The 20,590-nt window shown below is 41.9% G+C and overlaps 1 protein-coding gene across 4 annotated transcripts in view; it reads right to left on the bottom strand.

The window, feature by feature from the left end:
• The window catches only part of TRIO (trio Rho guanine nucleotide exchange factor), a 441,700-nt gene that overhangs the window by 142,325 nt on the left and 278,785 nt on the right, over positions 1-20,590 (bottom strand). For all 4 annotated transcript variants that reach the window (XM_050937381.1, XM_050937382.1, XM_050937383.1 and 1 more), the window contains exons 20-29: positions 18,298-18,413; positions 13,582-13,704; positions 12,021-12,215; positions 11,771-11,886; positions 10,942-11,008; positions 10,081-10,190; positions 8,540-8,609; positions 7,934-8,023; positions 3,597-3,689; positions 102-213 (exon numbers count right to left, since the gene is read on the bottom strand). In XM_050937381.1, the coding sequence (XP_050793338.1) occupies positions 102-213; positions 3,597-3,689; positions 7,934-8,023; positions 8,540-8,609; positions 10,081-10,190; positions 10,942-11,008; positions 11,771-11,886; positions 12,021-12,215; positions 13,582-13,704; positions 18,298-18,413 (1,092 nt within the window). The remainder of the gene's footprint in view (positions 1-101; positions 214-3,596; positions 3,690-7,933; positions 8,024-8,539; positions 8,610-10,080; positions 10,191-10,941; positions 11,009-11,770; positions 11,887-12,020; positions 12,216-13,581; positions 13,705-18,297; positions 18,414-20,590) is intronic.

Below are 20,590 nucleotides of genomic sequence, written 5' to 3'. Positions count from 1 at the left end.
AAATTTCTACTTTTTCCTCAGATCTCTGACTTCAGCAAATATTTTAATATGTAGTTACAGAATTTATTACACAAGTGTACAGTAGCAAGTTTTAGTTTTACCTTCCAGCATGCTGAGGTGCATGGCATCATTGGCTCGCTTTGGCACACTAAGCATTACCTCCAGACCATCTTTAATCTCGCCTTTACCTTCTTCACAGCAGGTGAGCAGCTCCTGCAGAAGATCAACAGGTCACTATTAGCATAATATCTGTTTCTATAATACAACAAAACAAAAACAGTAGCATTTGCTCTGGTCTCATCCTGCAGGTGCCCTTCAGCTCCTCTCAGACTGCAAGTGGCAGTGTGGCATACTCTATGCTTCGCAAGATCAGGCCCTGAACGGGTAGCAAGAGATTCTATTTGATTTGTTAACCATCCATACATTTTAAAGTAAGCTAATCCAAATATTAATCAGTTTTTAAAATCGAGTGTGTTAAAGAAAGCAGCTTTTGATAAAGCGATTAAAAATGTAATGTCCAATGTTCAATAAAATGTGAGTACACACTTGCAAATCTTCCAAAAGTTATAGGTTTGCTTGAATATTTGTATGTACATGGCGTACTGGCCAAAGGGATGTGCTTAAGCACTAGAAACTAGGGCCACAACCCTGCATTCTCATTTAACAGTATATATCCTGGTGCGCCTGGGGACTCCCAATTGACTTTAGCATGAAACTGCCTGGGTCCACATTCCTGCCTTAGAATCAAGTACTGTCCTAGTGTCAGACACTCTTTGCCACACTGCTGCAGCCTCTAAACAACACAGATATAAAACCCATCTTTCCTTAGCTGAAGAGGCATATATGCCCCGTCAGGTATCCAAGTCAGGCTCCACATTGGCTACAGCATGCTTCTAGAACTACTTTTCCCTTTAAAAAATAAAACCGTCTTATTGCTCATTCTTAGCCTATTTTTGCGACTTTGTTTTTTTAAAAAACGGTCAACACAATAAATGCAAGAAACTAGAGTAAAAACAGACTTCAGAGTTACGTGGCTTTAGCACTAAAAGCTGAAGATATTTCAAGAACTTTCTGGGCACAGGTTCTGAAAGAGATAAATTTAAGCAACTTGCCAGAATCTAGGGGAGTGTCCTAGCCATCTGACGTCTCAACTGCCTCTAATTTGTTGGCTCTCTCTACTCTTCCTAGTTGCTTTTATTTATGCTCTTTCACATCTGCCAAGTCTCCTTCCTTTGCCTTTTTTTCCTCTCTTTAAAATGCTGTTTTAATCCCTTACTTCACTGTGCAGGTGGCAGCAAACAACAGTGTATTAGAAGACTGCTCTCTGAAGCATATAATCAGGATGCTTCACTCTGCTGATGTCTGGACAGTGGAATAGAATGAAATGGCAGGGGAGAGGCATAATTTAAATAAACTGTATAGGGAGTGGTGTGGAGTAGGCAAACGAACAGCAGGAGATAATGCATGAATAATCGGAAACACAAAACAAACATAAATGTCCTCAGCTGGACACTTTCCTTAAAACTGTCAGCCCTAATGTTTTCCAGCCTTCCTTCAGCACATCATCCCAAATCATGAGGTCCGGAGACAGGCCAAAATGTATGCCACAGCCTTGATTTACAACCCAGTCTGATTTCAGGCACAGGGAGTTGGGGTTGGATTAGGAACTCTGCACCTACACCCACCTCTGTGTATTTGGTACTGGTCGCTTCCAAAAGTGAAAGGAGACTATTTTCTAATTCAGGTCCAGATACAGGCAAAATCTCATGAAAACAGCTCATCTAGGCACTCTGACCAGTCCAGATGAAAGACAATGTCCAGTTGTTTTTTGGACTCTGCCACTTTAGGCTGAAATTTCATGAGAAAAGCTTGGCACTTTTGGCACCATCAAATCTAACTTCAAACAGCAATAGCCCAACATTGGACTCTAAACTCAGGGTTTGTCTTCACTACCAGGGTAAGTCAATCTAATTATGCTACTCCAGCTATGTGAATAATGTAGCTGAAGTCAATGTCGATGGGAGATATTCTCCGGTTGACTTCCTTTACTCTTCTTGGGGAGCCAGAGTACCGGAGTCAATCGGAGAGTGCTCTGCCATTGATTTAGACCCACTAAATAGACACCTGCTGCATCGGATTGCAGCGGCATCGATCTCCCCCTTGTGAAAGACCAATCCTCAAACTTAAGTTCAAGCCTGACTCAGCTCACAACACTGCCACTGCATTCCCTCATTAGTTAAGAAACAACTATAAGTGGAGAGTATCATTTAGTCCTAACTTTCAATTTGTTTTTATTTTTATTTCTTCTCCTTGGGATATGGGCTGGTCCACATTTTCGTCCCCCTCCAGCCTCTCACAGTATCCCACAATGCACCAACACCCTTTAAGCTACAGGTAACTGAAAGAAATATGGAGGATGTCAATGCTACTAGGGGGATGAAGTGGCTGCTTGTGAGTAGTGAGGCACATTCTACTCACAAAGTTACTGCCTTGTGACTCATTGAGGTCATGAAACTAGGCTTCCTTGTCAGTGCAAGTCACCAATCAACTCAGACACCAGGCTGTCCCACAACTTTTGTATTAATCCATAATTCTGGCAATGTTTATATTTAAAATTAAGTTTTGAAACTGACAGTTGACAGTTTCTAAACATACATCTGTTTAGATCAATATTGTAAATTAACAGGATTATGGATGTATTCATAATTTTTTTCCACTGGCAGAGGAGATGGAGGATTTCACATTCAATATAAAATGTGATGTTAGTTTCCACCTGTTGTGACCTGAAATGGCCAAGCTATTAAACATTTAAAAAGAACAATAAGGAATATCTTATCAGTACATAGGCTGGCAATCAAATCAAAGTGCAATTTTAGGTAAAGATAGAAAAAGTTAACGTCTAATTTTGAATTTATTAAGCACACAAATCCCAGGATACCCTAGAGTATTTAAAACTACAAATATAGTACATTGCTCAAGTCTCATAAGCATTGCCCTGGAGTCCAAAGTGTTCTCTGTCCATTGTCAAATACTTCTTTTGCTTAATTGTAAACTCTAATTTACCCCCATCTTGGGGTAGTAATAGGTGTCTATTTGCGTTTTAGTATTCACAATGTCACTGTCTAGATAATTTTAAACAGTATTACACAAAAATTCATAGCCCAGTGGTTTTCCAGACACTCTTAATAGTATATTAAACCATTTAAAAATATTAATACAGCTAGAGGCTTATGAGACTTCATTCTAGAAGCTATTTCAACATTATCATTCATAAACTCCTGGGGTGGACATTAGCTGCTGATTTTTTAATTGGAAAAGCCAAGAGAGTATTTTTAAAACTACAAATAGGATAACTAGGGCAAGTATATAGGGGTCATATTTGATTTACTGGTGTCTGAATAGAAAATTGCTTATTTAGCACAATTTTTCATTTTTAAGCAGTTTCTTATAGAAGATGTTACTGCAGTTCCTGAGGCTCATTGACAAGCTGCAGCATGAGGCCTTATGCAAGTAACAGTCGTATTGATTATGATGGGGTTTCTGCCTGTATCAGAATAGCAGGATCAGACATCCTAAAACTTTAAAGTGATACCTACTTTTAAGAGAAGCTGATATTTTGTTATCCTCTGGACAGGTTTGATAAGGTAAGAGGAGATGGAGTTGGCCAATCCATGTCGCTGTTGTATTTCCTGTATTAAACAATGACAAATTTGAGTGTTATGTGTATTAACAATAGTAGATTAGCCAGCTACAAGTGTTATATTTGATACAGTACCTGTCCTTTCCATTGTAATGGGCAAAGAAAAAAGGATAGTATAGCAAGATTTTCAAATCAAAGCATATTATATTTTGAGTGCATCTGCTCCCCCTTCTATATAAAAATTCTTTTAACTTCCTGGCCAAGTGTCATCAAGCTTTTAAAAAGGACCTGCATCTAAATAGCAAAGACTCTGGATCTGAAACACGGAGTTTTTAGGCATTTTAACTTTGATAATTATTTCCTAAGTTGCTTTGGGTAAACAGGGAAATGCTTTTGGCTGTGATGATATTGTCTGGCAATAGCCAACGCCCATTTGGGAACAGATTTCACACTGTGGTTTGCTAACTTAAGTGTAACCAACTCAGGGAAGCGTGTTTCATTAACTGCTGCTACAAGGCCAGCAGAGGGAGCACGAAGTATAATTTAATGACTACTTACCAAAAGGGAAAGAGCTCAGCAATAGTAGGCAAGATTTTAAAGAGGAAAGCTGAGTATTTACATCGAGGACTTCCTTCCATTATAATATGACAGTTATAAAAGTAGGCTAATTAAGAACTTCAAACACTAAATGTTTAACTGATTGGTTGTGTCAATTTGGCACAAAACCAATACAATTCATACCCACAGGGTAGCTGTACTCATTTTTAAGTAGCACATTATCTACCGAATCCATGAGTTGTGAAACCATGATTATAATGCAGTCACACACACGGCACTGAGGTACAGGCTGTGTACTAATATGAAGTCAAGTATGTTTTTAGTTTGAAGCTGATTCGCTAGATTTCTTTACTAGACTCAGAAGCACAAGGTAGTGCACTTTTAAGGAAATCACAGGTTTGAGGTTTTATACAGTTGCAAACAGCATCCCTATAATATACAATGTAGTCTTAGCTTATATATATATTTAGCTATGAGTGTTACATGCATGCGTGTTGTGTGTATATTAGTGTTCATTTGTATACATGCACTTTTTACATCAATATTAGTTGCCTAATTACACATTATATAGGATTATTTGGTCATCTCTGACTAGTATTCTCTCCCAACACAGCTCTTCATTTTCATCTATAAGAAATGCAGCATATGGAAGTTCAATATGATGGGTCCTTAAAACATTCATACTGTTGGTGGCATTAGTGAAAGTTCTTTCGCATACAGTTCAGATACCTGTAAAGATTTTGTAGAGAAGATTAAATCACAAGCCTCTTTTTTCTCCTCTTAACACAAACAGTTCTTCCCAATATCCATTTCGCTAGTGATGGCTCAGAGTACAAACTTAGGAGGGAGCAACATAATTGACGTTTAAATACACATGCGCTCTTTAACCAAGGGCACATTTGGAAAGGGAATCTTAGTCCTCTAATGTGGAAAGTATGAGTTCTCAATGAAGTTCAGTGCTGAAAGTCCAGAAGCAGTTGCAGCCTTTTTGCCCTTGTCTCGAATGGACATCATACATACCTGGTGAGGAACTTCCATATAAAAGCAAGTTGTGCCATAATTAGATTAGCAGCTGTAATGGGTTGTATAAACCCCTCCTTCGGCAGGAGGGGGTTAAGGTGCAGCTCTGGGCTAAGAGTTAGTTGCTTATATGAGCAACAAGAAGGTGGTCAGGGAAAGTGTGGGACCCTTACCGAATGGGAGAGGCAACCTAGTGACAGATGATGTAGAAAAAGCTGAAGTACTCAATGCTTTTTTTGCCTCAGTCTTCACAGACAAGGTCAGCTCCCAGACTGCTGCACCAGGCAGTACAGTATGGAGAGGAGGTGAGCAGCCCTCAGTAGTGAAGGAACAGGTTAAGGACTATTTAGAAAAGCTGGACATGCACAAGTCCATGGGCCCAGATCTAATGCATCCAATGGTGCTGAGGGAGTTGGCTGATGTAATTGCAGAGCCACTGGCCATTATCTTTGAAAACTCCCCCGGATGATTGGAAAAAGGCAAATATAGTGCCCATCTTTAAAAAAAGGGAAGAAGGAGAAATCCAGGGTACTACAGATCGGTCAGCCTCACCTCGGTCCCCAGAGGTGACCGCATCCATTTTGAAGCACTTAGAGAAGAGGAAGATGAACAGGAACAGTCAACAGGGATTCACCAAGGGCAAGTCAAACCTGACCAACCTGATTGCCTACTATGATGAGACAATTGGCTCTGTGGATATGGGGAAAGCTGTGGACGTGATATATCTTGACTTTAGCAAAACTTTTGATATGGTCTCCCACAGTATTCTTGCCAGCAAGTTAAAAAAGTATGGACTGGATGAATGGATTATAAAGTGGATAGAAAGCTGGCTAGATCATTGGGCTCAATGGATAGTGATCAATTGCTCAATGTCTAGTTGGCAGCCAGTATCAAGTGGAGTGCCCCAGGGGTTGGACCTGGGGCCAGTTTTGTTCAACATCTTCTTTAACGATCTGGATGATGGGATGGATTGCACCCTCAGCAAGTTCATGGATGACACCTAGCTAGGGGAGAGGTAGATACGCTGGAGGGTAGGGATAGGGGCCAGAATGACCTAGACAAATTGGAGGATTTGGCCAAAAGAAATCTGATGAGGTTCAAGAAGGACAAGTGCAGAGTCCTGCACTTAGGATGGAAGAATCCCATGCACTGCTACAGGCTGAGGATTGACTGGCTAAGTGGCAGTTCTTAAGAAAAAGACCTTGGGATTACAGTGGATAAGAAGCTGGATATGAGTCAACAGTGTGCCCTTGTTGCCAAGAAGGCCAATGGCATATTGGCTGCATTAGTAGGAGCACTGTCAGCAGATCGAGGGAAGTGATTATTCCCCTCTATTTGGCACTAGTGAGGCCACATCTGGAGTACTGTGTCCAGTTTTGGGCCCCCCACTACAGAAAGGATGTGGACAAATTGGAGAGAGTCCAACCAAAATGATTAGGAGGCTGGGGCGCATGACTTATGAGGATAGGCTGAGGGAACTGGGCTTATTTAGTCTGCAGAAGAGAAGAGTGCAGAGGGATTTGGTAGCAGTCTTCAACTATCTGAAGGACGGAGCTCGGCTGTTCTCAGTGGTGGCAGATGACAGAACAAGAAGCAATGGTCTCATGTTGCAGTGGGGGAGATCTAAGTTGGATATTACGAAAAACTATTTCACTAGGAGGGTGGTAAAGCACTGGAATGGGTTACCTAGGGAGGTGGTGGAATCTCCATCCTTAGAGGCTTTTAAGGCCCGGCTTGACAAAGCCCTGGCTGAGATCGTTCAGTTGGGGTTGGTTTTGCTTTGAGCAGGAGATTGGACTAGATGACCTCCTGAGATCTCTTCCAGCCCTGATATTCTATGATTCTAAGAAGGCAGGAGGACCTGAGCTGAGCCTGCACTGAGCCAGGAAGTGGAGGAACCACAGCACCCAGCATTTGGAAGCAGGGCTGGAAACTCAGAAGGTGAAAGTAACCTGGGGAAGCCAACTTGAGGCAGTCATCAGATGCCGACAGGTGTGCCGCCACCAGCCTCAATGGGCCCTGGGTTGGAACCCAGTGGAGTGGGAGGGATTGGGTTCCCCTACCCTACTCTACCCTGTATTCACTAGGAGGAGCTGCTGCCCTGAGAAATGTATCCACCCAGCAGAGTTGCATGAATCAGACCCATTAGGGGTAATGGCCACTGTAGAAGCTAAACACAAGGCAGGAGACCCTTTCCCCCTGACTACAGAAGCTTTGAACAGTACGTTGAATAGAAATAAAAGCAGGTTATTGTTATATTACATTTTCATGCTGCAAGTCCAAGATTTTAGTCTGGATTCAGTACAATCAAACTGAACCAAATTCATCATTGTTAGAATATGCAGCATCTGTCTCTAAAACTGTAGTTTTATATCTGAGTTTTAATTGCTAAAATCTATTTGCATTTCAAAACAGACATTCAACCGTTGCAATGTTTCCAATTCCTTTGATAGGTGATAGCGACTGTTTAAAATTATATTTTAATTGATTTTTAAGGGACTGAAATAGCAATAAAATACTGTATATTAGACACCGCAGACATAAAAGTTCTTAGATTTAACTGACATTATGTTGTAGGATTATTAATTATGGAGAGTTTATCTGCTGTTACTAGTAGATGTCCAATTGCTTAGGCATTCCAATGTAATTAGAACTGCATGATTAAAAACAACCCATCTTTATTTTTAATATATGCACAAAAAGTCTGGTACTTACATCAAAATATGCTCCTGCATGCTCCAATATCAGCTGGGTAGAATCTGGCTTATTTTTACAATACGTAACATACATTTGAAACTTGTCTGCCTGCAGAACAAAATGCAAATTTATACAGCTTATGAAAGAGCATTTCCACTGCCTGAAACCAGTCAAACTACTGGGGATTCTTTTCCAATTCAACCCAGCATTGTGAGAAAATAAACAACATAATTAGAGCCCTGGGCGGATACAAAATTTGTATCCACGTCCAATTCACGATTCGCAAACATGGTCAATGGATATCCATAGATTTGCAGGGCTCTAAACATATTACAATCAAAATAATAAAAAGGAATGAGAAAGTCGGTTTATAGTTAAGTGAGCCATATTCTGCCCTCGGGTGTATGCATGCAACTCAAACTGATTTCAGTGGGAACCATGTTCTTGCATTTGTTGGCAGACATTGGCTTTTTAATTAAAGTCAATAGTTTGTTTACTCCAAAAGGAAGAAAAGTACTTGTACAAATCCACTAATTAAGAAAAAGATTACACAAGCGAAAGCCTCCATCTCCTTCTGCTCTCGATTTCATTTGTTACTTCTAACACCAACCATCATTTCATTACCCAAGTTACGAAGCAGTGCCCAACATCTTCTGGTAACTGTTCGTATTTCTCCAGCTCCTTGAGGAATATGCTATGGGTAGAGAAAAACAGAACACCATTAAAAGGAACATGGCACGTTTTCATTAGGGCAGCTAACATTGATTTAGAGTTTGAGCAGATATATTGTTAGAGGAACTTCATACCAACAGCATGGTCTGACAACTGGATCAAGATACTATGAATGGATGAGAATCTGGGGTGCCAGGACCCTGTAAATATCACATCTCAAACAACAGATTTTAAATGGCTGGTGATAAATACTGTTGTATTGAGTTTTTCACTGCTGTATTATCTACTCACTGTAGTTACCGCTGCTGTTCCCTTCAGAAAGGGACTAATTGCTGTCCTCTCACCTAAGCCCACAAATGGTTTAATTTTTAAATGTCAGTAAAAAACAGAATAAGAGATGGAGGCCAGTCTCTGCAATAAAAGCCTTTCCCCCCTCCTCAAAAAGCCAATCAACGAAGGGAAAAAACCGCTGTTCTCCATACCCATAATAGATTACTTATGAAGTTATTTAAGGGCAGCGACATGGTGCATACAAAGTAACCAACAAGTGGCTTTCTTTGCAAGACTATCCCCTTTCACAGCCAAAATATTTTGTTATTGATCTAAGTTCCTGGTATGAGTTTGATTAAGTCTGAGATTTTTCACTACTGATATGGCATAGTACACAATGCTATTGTACCTTGCGGATCGTTAGAGAATATAGCTGTTGTGAATCCCTGAGATAATATACAAAATGGTAGCTCTGCTAGACATTATTATTATTTCTATTACAACAGCATGTAAAAGCACCCATCAGCGTCTGGATGGTGGTAAGCCAGGCAACAGACACACACACAGGCTTACATGGCCTCTAACTCAAAAAGATTTCAATCAAACTTAACACAAAATGCAGTAAGTGCGTGTAACAAACAATAGGAGATAAAATGTGAGTAATATTAGCTAAATATAATGCTTCTGAATCATTAAGAGTTAAAAAAAGGTATACTGAACCAGTGTCTGTATCAAACTCCTTGTAACCAGTGCTAATGGCAACCCTTTTTGGCAATTTTCAGAGAAGGGCCAAGGAACAGCAGAAAAAGAGACTGAACTACCCCCTCCCACTAGCAGTGGTTTCTAACAGTCAGAAATGGCAGGTGAACATGATGAGCCTGACACAACCATTCCCTGTGCTAGGTACAATCAGTGGTGTCCATCTCTTCAAGGCAGTCAACCAGTCTAGAATTTTACTTACGCGTTCAAATTGCTTCTTAAAAAATTCAAGATTAGAAGACATATCTGGGCCAGAGAAGGGCCAGAGAATGGAATTATATAGATATTTACTGAAAAATGCGATCATTGAAGCAGGTAATTTGATGATGAGGAAGACCCTTTAGCTACTGCTGTGGCAAAACATCCTTTATTCATTTATATACACAATATTTGGATTGGGAAATATCTGAAGTGATCACTTAATCTTTACTAGTAAACATGGGCATGGAAGCTAAGTTACTCACTTATTATGGAACTCATAGATTTCCTGCATGTTTCCAAAGATGATGTGTTCTTTGTTTACAATACCAGGTGGGATCTCCTCAACGCCACTGGTCATTTCCCACAGATATGTCTGGCCAGAAGAAAAAATGCACATGAAAAGCAATCAAGTTTCCAAACAGTAGCAGTTTCTGATATTTGTAACTAAACATTCTCCCAGGGAGAAGTACAGGAAAGTATGACTTTTAACTGATTTTGGGGTATGGACCTTTACACACTGTGCATCTTAAAAAAAGTCAAGGCTTGAAAGTGACAATCAAATATGCTCCTTAAGACTTAATCTTTTAAAATATGCAATATTCCTGACAATAAACAGTGCTTTGGGTAGTATATCGAGGTCATGTTTGGATTCCAGAAGTTTTCATTTTGTCTAATAGCTACTGCTGAGCATTACTTGCTGGAGTTTAACAATTACTGGGCACTTTTCCATGGAACCTCTCTGAATTTCTATTCAAAGAGAGTCAGCCAGTCCTGAAACATGTGATAAACACAATGAAAGAATTAACATAGGCTCATCTCTGCTACTAACAAAACAAACTGACCAAAAAGCCAACAGAAATGGACAGTCATTTCTGAGACCATTAAAATGTTTTCTACTAAGCAAAGAGCAATAAAGTGCTGTAAATGAAAAAGAGCAAAAATAAAGCACATGGGATGAATTCTCCATTGGCTGACACCTGGTGCAATTATGTTGACACTAGCAAGTAGCTTAAATAAGCACAAATTTTGGCCGTGTGATTGTAAACTAACACTTGGTTGCTAAAGAAACGCAGAAGTAAAATGATATAAATAATGAAACCTTGTCCTATAAAATATACACTTACATCCATACATTCCCGGAGGTCTCTTACATAAGCTTTTTCTGTCTGAATTAGCTCAGCCATAATGAACCTTAAAAATGACAAAAGAATGAAAGATCAAATTGCAGCCTGATAGATCACAGGATAATGCTTTTCCACTAAATCGGAATATGCTCTCTCCATTGCAATGAACTTACTCTATTTCCAATATTACAAAAAAAGCATAGAAAAGCTTCATTAGCATCAGAAGGACTTTTCTGTTGGGGGAGGGGCTTCCAACACTAGCGAAGTTTAAATTGAAAAAAAACAAACAAACAAAAAAATGAAGGGATGAGGCAGCAAGGATTTTAAGACAATTAACAGAGAGAGAAAACAGGATCCATTAGAAGCATGGGGCTCCTATTCAACTGATAAGAAATGGAGAGCAATAGCTGCTACTATTCATGAGCAGGAAAAAAACTCGACCTTTTATGGAATTGTGTTACTTATTTATTATTATTTTAAGAGTCTTATTTTGCAAGTACTTTAGCCTCATTGCTACTATTTCCGTCCTTACCAACTTATTTTTTGTGAATTTTTCTGGACTTCTACCAGTTCTTTTTTTTTTTTTAAATGATCCTCATTTTAAGCTTGGTTTTGAACACTCCCAAAACCAGATAGTGAAGAACCAAAATTGGAAAAAGGTAATGAATAAGTCTGTGCAAGGCTATGGAAGGTACACTCTGGGTAGTACAGATCTCTCCTTTGCTATATTCCTATTTAAATTGTTTTTCTAAATTTTATTTTCTAAAAAATATGACAGTTGCTTCCCTAACAGTAATTTATATATTTATATCTGTAAAGACCGCATTACTCTTTCCTGCGGGCAGATTTTCTCTTTTCTTCATTAAGCTCATGAGCAGCATCTCGCAGTTTCACCTCTGACCCAGGAACACTAGCTGGGATTATATCCAGCTGCAGGCTTTTGCTCTGTATTAAGGAGAAAAGGAAAAATGGTTAAGGGACGAGAAAGGGAAAAATAATGGCCAATCTGATCAGCTACAAGGGGCTATGTTAAAGCATTTGCTTATTCTCCTATTAGTACATGCAGAAATTTCACTCACCGATTTATTTGAATCAGAAGAAATCCCCAAGGCTTTTTCTAAAGAGGTCCTATATTTCTCCATGCGCAGAGAGAAGTCTCTGTACCTCTTGTCCACTGCTGTGACACATTTTTTAATCTCTGCTGCATGGGCATGCCCTTTTTCACAAAAGCCATCAGCCAGCTGTATCAACAGCTTCACCCTCTCTTTGGTTTGCTGTGAAAAACAACAGGAAAATACTGACAAGTAAGTTACTGCCAAGTACCCGTAATGAGAGGGCTTGTTTTGTATAATTAATTACTAAAAACAAGTGGATGGATGATGGAAGGTAACTGGCTCTCCTCTCTATCCCACCCAAGTGTTCTTAAAGCAGATATTATGATTTTTCCCCAAGGAACAGAACATCAGCAAGTGCTGCCTGCTTCTTTATTATTTCAATAGCAGCAAAAAACCTCATGCTTTAACTTTTAGAAATTCTCTTGACTGGAAATAGAGAATATCAGTTCTGCAAGGTAAGCTTTTAGAGCAAGGACCATGTCTTCTCAGGTGTTTATAAAGCTCCTGGCACCAAGGGGCTCCGATCCCTACTACGGTCTTTAGGTACTACCTCAAAGCAAACATTGGCCCTGATCCTGCAAAGACTTAAGCTCATACTTAAGGATAATGCATCCTCCTGGCAAATGGCTGCAAACGTATTGGGGAGTTGCGCTAAAATGATACTTTTGAATGCACACTTTTTATCCACTATCTGTCACTGAAGATAATAGAGGCAGCACTGTATGGCAGGAATGTAACATTAAGAGGACTGGACCAAGTCTTTGAGAGGACAGGGGTTTGGTGTGCAGAGGCATGCTTAGTCCTTCCATATACAATGTGACCTTTCCTTCCTCCACAAAATCCTCTATTTCCAGCTGTCTCCAGCAAGTATCTTCTTTTGACCACCACTTCTTTAACAGCTTTAGGCTCCATGAGTTTTCCACACGGTGCAGAGAGCCAAAAGGTGGAGACAAAGTACAACTTTTTAAATGGGAAGCAGGAGAGGGAAATTAGGGAAACCAATCCCCGCTGCAGTTACTGGTGCGGGAGTTTAACAATATAGAACAAAATGTCCCGCGCCTGGAATGTTAGGTTTGCACCTGTGATGTGGGGTCCCATGTGGCCACAGTGTGCCGAGAAGTAAGCCTGTCAGTGCCTAGAAACATTCCAGTACAATATGTTATTCTGGCTAAGAGCCATACCTGAACGATCGACGCTTTCATCTTGTGCTATCTTCTCATTAGTAAAGTGTTCAATATTTTGAAGCACACAAACTGGAACATAATAAGCCTTACTGCATTTTGCGAACATAAAATAAGATTTAAGAGTTGAGTTCCAGTCATCCCTGACTGACCTGAAAACCAACCAAGCTGAGGACTCAAAAGGAAGTTATCTTTCTCCATTTTTAAGCGAGGTCACCACAGTCTTGTCAATTTAAGGTAATACCAGCAATTTTCTGTTTCATTTCATGTCAAGTGGAAACAGATAAGAAAGCCAATACAGAAAGGTGAAGCTGGCCATACACCTGCTATTGCTCTTTATTTACCTTTGCAGTGATCTGAAATTCTTCATGTTCTTTTAACAGCTCTTGAGTGTGATGGATACTGGAACCAGTGGAGGTATGCGTGGATAAATAAAACTCTCCATTGTCATGGATCCATTCCAAAGCCTGAATAAAGCAAAAAACAATGAAGAGTAGAAAATAAACTAACATAATACTTTTTCAACAGACACCAATTTAAGTACTCAAGATACATAACAATACTTACATAATAAATGTACTAGACAGACCTATATTTCATTGTTATCCCTTCTACATTTCACCTGAAACAACTCTGAAATGGAGTTTATCTACCTGTAACTGGAAGTCCTGCAAGTTGTGATATCCTTCTCTGTAGTCCACACATGGACACATATGCACGCCATGGCTCTAACAGACCGCATCAGCTGACCTGCACATGTGAAGTAGATCTCCTTGTACTCTCAATCAGGGGGTGTAAGAGGCAGTGCGGGTTGACACCTCTCCAATTCCTCTTTTTACCACAAATCCAATAGGATCCAAAGCAGAGGGAATGTAGGGTGGGTAGTGGAATACAGATAGGGACCACACATTTTGAAGAATTTACAAGGTCGACTTGCAGCGAGTGACTGGTCTGAGTTTTTTAGAGAAGGAAATAGTCTAAAATGACTAGAGTATCTGCAGTGCCTAGAGAAGGCTGATTATGCTGTATCCAAATAGAGAAACGTCTCCATTTAGCTAGATAGCAGGCCCGAGTGGAATCTTTCCTACTTTGGGTAAGGATAGTCTGAACGGGTGCTGAACAGGAGCGTTCTATTTCCAAAGTCCATCCAAACACCAGGCCATGAGATGGAGCAAGTCTGGGATGAGGTGTCTAATTCTGCCCCACTCCTGCATTAGAAGGTCTGGGGAGGGGCAGATCCTGATCTGGGGGCTGGGCTGACATTTTCTGGAGCTCTGTGAACCAAAACTGCCTGCACCAATAGGGTGCCAGGAGAATGACTCTAGCCTTGTTGTGGTGGATCTTTCTCAGGACCTGTGGTAGCAGAGGAATGGCAGAAAATGCATAGCTGAGATCGTATGGCCATGATAACAGGATTGTGACACCCTGAGAGCTGTGGTCCAGTCACCATGGATAATACCACTCATGCCCACAATCTGGGCGTCATCTCGGACCATGCCCTCTCTCTAGATAAGACAGTTACCTTTTCCATAACTGGTGTTCGAGATGTGTTGCTCATGTCCACTCCATATTAGGTCTGTGTGCTCACCACATGCACTGGTGCTGGAAGCTTCTCTCTCAGCAGCATCTGTAGGGAACCGGCTCTGGTACCCTCTGGAGTGGTACCCACATGGAGCGGTATAAGGGGTGCTGCTGGCTGCCCCCATCCTCAGTTTCTTCTTGCCAGAAACTCTGACAGTGGGGAAGGAGGACGGATTGTGGAACGCAGATGAGCAGCACATCTCGAAGAACACCAGTTACGGAAAAGGTAACTGTCTTTTCTTCTTCGAATGCTTGCTCATGTCCATTCCACATTAGGTGACTCCCAGCAGGTCCCCTGGAGGTGGGTATGAGTTCATGGATGTGTCGATTGCAACACAGCTTTGCCAAATCCAGCATCATCTCTGGTCTGCTGAGTGATGGCATAATGAGCAGTAAACATGGACAGAGGACCACGCTGCAGCTCTACAGATGTCCTGGATAGGGATGTATGCCAGGAAGGCCACCAAAGATGCCTGTGCTCTGGTCAAGTGGGCTCTGACAATCGGCGGCAGTGGAACCCCCACAGGTCCTTATTCACGAGATAATCAAATTGGAAATCCTCTATGAGGACACCAGAAGGTCCTTCATGTTATCTGCTGTAGCGATGAAGAGCTGAGTTTATTTACGGAAAGGCTTGGTATATGCTAAATAAAAAGCCAAGGCGTTCAGCACGTGAAGATGCCTCTCTTCACTGGTCTTGTGCGGTTTGGGACAGAACACCGGGAGGAAGTGGTCCTGGTTCATATGGAAGATGGATACGACCTTCGGCAGGAAGGCCAGGTGGGGCCGCAGCTGAACCCTGTCATTGTAGAAGACCGGGTACTGCAGTTCTTGAATTTCAGAGACCCATCTCACCGACATCACTGGCACCAGGAAAGAGACCTTCCATGACAGGTAGGAAAAGGAGCAGGAACCCAGCAGCTCAAAGGGTGAGCTGATGAGTCTAGAGAGGAGCAAGTTAAGATCCCACTTCAGGTCAGGAGCCTGCACCTATGAGAAGAGTCTCTTGAGCTCTCTCAAGAATCTGACTGTCATGTCATGGGAAAACACCATCTGTCCTTGGATCGGCGAGTGAAAAGCAGAGATGGCCGCAAGATGCACTCTAACAGAAGAGTGTGCCAGGTCCTGGTTCCTCAAATGGAGCAGGTAGTCTAGGACAGCTTGTACAGAAGAATGTGAGGGAGAGGTGTCACGTTTGGACTACCAGCGGGAAAACCTCATCCACTTGGCCAGGTCAGTCAGTCTGGTCGAAGGCTTCCTACTCCCTAGGAGAACCTGTTGGACTCCTTCCGAACAGGTCCGTTCCTCTGGGTTCAACCATGCAGCAGCCACGCCGAGAGGTGGAGGGACTTGAGGTTGGGGTGTAAGAGCCAACTGTGGTCCTGTGACAGCAGGTACAGGTGGTTGGGCAGGGGCCAGGGAGGGGCTGCTGACAAATTCATGAGTGTGCCAAATCAGTGAGATCATGACACTCTGTGCTTTGTCTCTCTTGATCTTTGCCAGGACCCTGCTGATGAGTGGAACTGGAGGGAACGCGTACATCGGGCTCCCTGCCCATGACAGGAGGAAGGTATCGAAGGGGGAGCCCTTGCTCAGACCTTGTCAAGAACAAAACCAGTTGCATTTCCTGTTCTGTCTGGTAGTGAACAGATCCACCTGGGGAGTCCCTCACCTTTGGAAGAGCACACAGGTTATCTCTGGATGGAGCAAACACTTGCGGTGAGAGAAGTCCCTGGTGAGCTGGCCCGCCAGCGTATTTTTGATGCTGAGAAGATAACAAGCTTCCAGGTGGATTTTGTGACTGATGCAGAAGTCCCATAGACACAGAGCCAATGAGCACGCTGCCCCTTACCTGTTCGTGTAGAACATCAAGGCTGTGTTGTCCGTCAGGACTCATACCACCTTGCCCAACAGGTGGGGCAGGAAGACTCCACACACCAGCCGGACTGCTTGGAGTTCTTTGATGTTTATGTTCAACCTCGCCTCCTCCAGAGATCACATCTCCTTGTGCCTGGAGGTCACCAAGGTGCACACCCCAGCTGAGGTTCGAGTTGTCCAACACCAACTTGATGGAGTGAGGGGGGTTGTAGGGATCCCCTGACAGGACTGTCCCACGGTTGGTCCAACATTGCAGCGAGGTAAGTATTGCCTGGTGAATGGGGGGTCTCAGAACTGGGACTAGACCATCCTCAGCCATTGTTGCAGAGGCCACATCTGGAGCCTGGCATGGCGGACCATGTAAGTGCACGCTGCCATGTGACCCAGCAGGGGCAGTCAGACCCTGGCTGTAATTAAAGGGAATGCGGAGACTTCTGCAACGAGGTTCGCCAACACGTGGAACCTTTCCAGTGGCAGGAACGCCCTGGTGCAGGTCGAGTCGAGGACCGTTCCGATGAACTCTATCCTCTGCACCAGCACTAATGTTAACTTTTCGTTGTTTACCAGAAGACTCAGAGAGCGGCATGTGGCTTGAAGCACCACAACATCCCTTTGGACTTGGGGCCTGGAGCTGCCCTTGACGAGCCAGTCCTTGAGGTACAGGTAGATCTGGATACCCCAGTGCCTGAGGTAAGCCGTTACCATGACATGCACTTGGTAAACACTCTCGGTGCTGTCACCAGGCTGAACAGGAGGACTGTAAACTGGTAGTGGTGGGCCCCATCACAAACTGGAGGTACACGAGGAGTCAAGTGACACAAAGAGGCCATACATCTGCTAACCCTTCCTACACAAGAGACAGCCAGCATGACAGTGACAGAACTTTCTGTGTAATCTAATCAATTCTAAGAAGTTAAAAGCCATTTCAATTACTACTTCTGCTTTGGAGTTCCCCTTCTATTTTTTTGGTTTAAAAATAACTTCTCTTTTCAAATAGTTCTCTCCACCATTGTGTAAGAGACTCTCACAAATGTATGTTACCCAGTAAGCAGGACAAACAGTGAAACCAAGTGCATATAAAGTGCTATTAAATGCACACAACAGTAAAGATTTTTCTTCCCTGATCTTTCACTTATATAACGATGTTATTTAACAATTCTGAAGGTACTCAAAAGAAATGCAGTTTTTAAAGTTAATATTGTTATGACTCAGCATTTCAGGTATTTCCTTATTCATATTATTTTGCATTGGTAGAATTTACTAAAATGTTTGACAATTCATTAAACACAGCCTGACCAAAAAAACAACAACTCAACAGTATGGTAAAACAACCACCTGTTTGTAGTGCAATATGAGAGTGATAGATCGGTTATAGGTGTCTGCCAAACTTTTTTTAATGATTATTTCTAGTGTTCTATTTTGAGGGAGGAGTGGGGTAAGGTTTTATACCTTGATTTCTAATAGTCTGCCTTTCGAAAGTTCCGGGTACCATAGTTAATGAGAGCAACCTACTCCCTCAAAGTCAGGTGATTAGCCACACCTTGATCTGTATGGAATTTGAGTTGCATGGAATGGAAAACGCTCTTAGATAAAATCCTGACCTGTTTGGCACTTCTTTCAAAGACCACATACTGCTGACACTGGTCAAGGCGCCTTTTTCTCATTGTCCAGTAATGCAGCACACGGTTCTCCCTCTGGAAGAGTTCATTTAAGATATCTGCAGGAACAGACAAATGAACTGAAGGTTATGGTCCTTTATTTTGTAATGAAGGGACGCTGTGAGGCAACAAGCTCTGCAAATAAATATTGTGTTGAATAAAGAACTGCACAAAAAAAGTTTACAATTTTAAAAAAATGTTTTATAAACAGGGACATTGATTTAGTTAAAATAAATACCAGTGGTCTGATCAAAATGTGGTATAGAAACAATAGGCTTTTGAGAACAGAGAGAGCGCATTTGATATAATGTAGGGGACAGTTGTGCATCAGGCTGGTGAGGAAAGAGAGAACGGTGACAAGTAGACAAGATGCATTTAAGCATTCAGGCTGAACATAATCAATAATCATTTCCCATCTGAAACTTCTGGAGTTCTATAAAGAATCTGGTGTCATGCAATAAACATGGATGAACATACAACTCATGAATAAATAGGTTAACAGATTTATTCTTGTGATATAGTAACACCTCAGACCCCACGCATGCAGAGAAACCCACTAAAAACTCAAATAAAATTACTATAATTAACATTCCTTCAAAAGTCAACAAGAATACTGTCAGTCAAATAAATAATGCATTGATTCAAATATTCCCTAGTCCATTTGGTTTCAATAAAATGCATTAATTACTTGGAAATGAAGAAGTATGTAAAAGCAATTATGCTGCTTATGCTATCTCTCTCCTTTTACATGTCAGAGAATCTCCCAAACAGCAGGCCCACAGGAATCCCCACCTAACTCCGTTAATTTGACCTTTCATCCCCTCAGTTTGGTTAACCACCATTTTTCCCTTTATGTCAATGACAAAGACTGGATGCACTTTACTGTCACTCAACTGTTGCCGATAAAGGGGGAAATTCTGGAGTGACACTACAACAGAGCTTGCTTCTGATAAAAGCCACAGGATAGAGGGGGCGAGATGCGGATGGAGACAGACAGGGAGTCTGATGAGATGGAAACTGGTTTTCCAACTTGGGTGGGGCTGGGGGAGGGGAAGGAGAGAGATCTTGGATAAGCTAGTGCCTACCTAAATATGCAAGCGAAGGCTGAGGTGTTAGGCAGAGGAGATGCATATAGACATTTGTTTTAAAAGCTATTTTAATTCTACTGTTAGTTTCCATAAACAAATAAATCATACACGCTTTTGATGAAGCTGTCCTCAGTCACTGCACTTCATTCTGGTCATAAACTTCCAGAAAGGATTCCACAGCCAGAACCAAACCCAGTTAGGCTGGCTCAGATGAATGTGGTTTGTGAAACAGGAGGTGTAGCCTAGTGAGCCAGTCTAAAGTGGGGTGAACTGCAGATTTCCATTCTTGGAGAAGTACACATAGAAGCCGTATGAAAGGAGACTCAAAAAGCTTGGTTTGTTTAGCCTAACCAAAAGAAGGCTGAAGGGAGATATGATTGCTTTGTATAAATACACCAGAGGGATAAATACCAGGAAGGGAAGTAATTATGTAAGTTAAGCATCAAAGTTGACATAAGAAGAAATGGATTGAAACTGGCAATCAAGAAGTTTAGGCTTGAAATCAGGTGAAGGTTTCTAACAATTAGAGGCGTGAAGTTCTGGAACAGCCTTCAAGGGGAGCAAAAAACTTGACTGGTTTCAAGAATGAGCTAGATAAGTTTATGGAGGGGACGGTATGACAAGAATGCCTACAATGGAATGAAGCTGATCTGTGACTGCTAGCAGCAAATATTTCCAATGGCTGATGAGGGAACACTAGATGGGGAGGGCTCTGAGTCACCCCAGAGAATTCTTTCCCAAGTGTCTGGCTGGTGGCCCTTGCCCACATGCTCAGGGTCTAACTGATCACCATATTTGAGGTAGGGAAGGAATTTTTCCCCTAGTCAGATGGACAGAGACCCTGAGGGTTTGCAGCATAGGGTATGGGTCACTAGCAGGTTAAAACTAGTGTAAATGGTGGATTCTCTGTCACCTGGAGTCTCAATCATGATTTGAGGAGTTTAGTAACTCAACCAGAGGTTGAGGGTCTATTAGAGGAGCAGGTGGGTGAGGTTCTGTGGCCTGCAATGTGCAGGAGGTAGACTAGATGACTATGATGGTCCCTTCTGACCAGAAAGTCTATGAGTCTAAGCCTCTCACTTGGAAATATACCCCCAGTGAGACTGGGAGAGAGCTCACAAGCATAGCTTCTCCCTGAATCATAAATA

The sequence above is a fragment of the Gopherus flavomarginatus genome, chromosome 2 (assembly GCF_025201925.1).
Source record: "Gopherus flavomarginatus isolate rGopFla2 chromosome 2, rGopFla2.mat.asm, whole genome shotgun sequence".
NCBI lineage: Eukaryota > Metazoa > Chordata > Testudines > Testudinidae > Gopherus > Gopherus flavomarginatus.
This window is presented reverse-complemented; position numbering and strand designations above follow the sequence as displayed.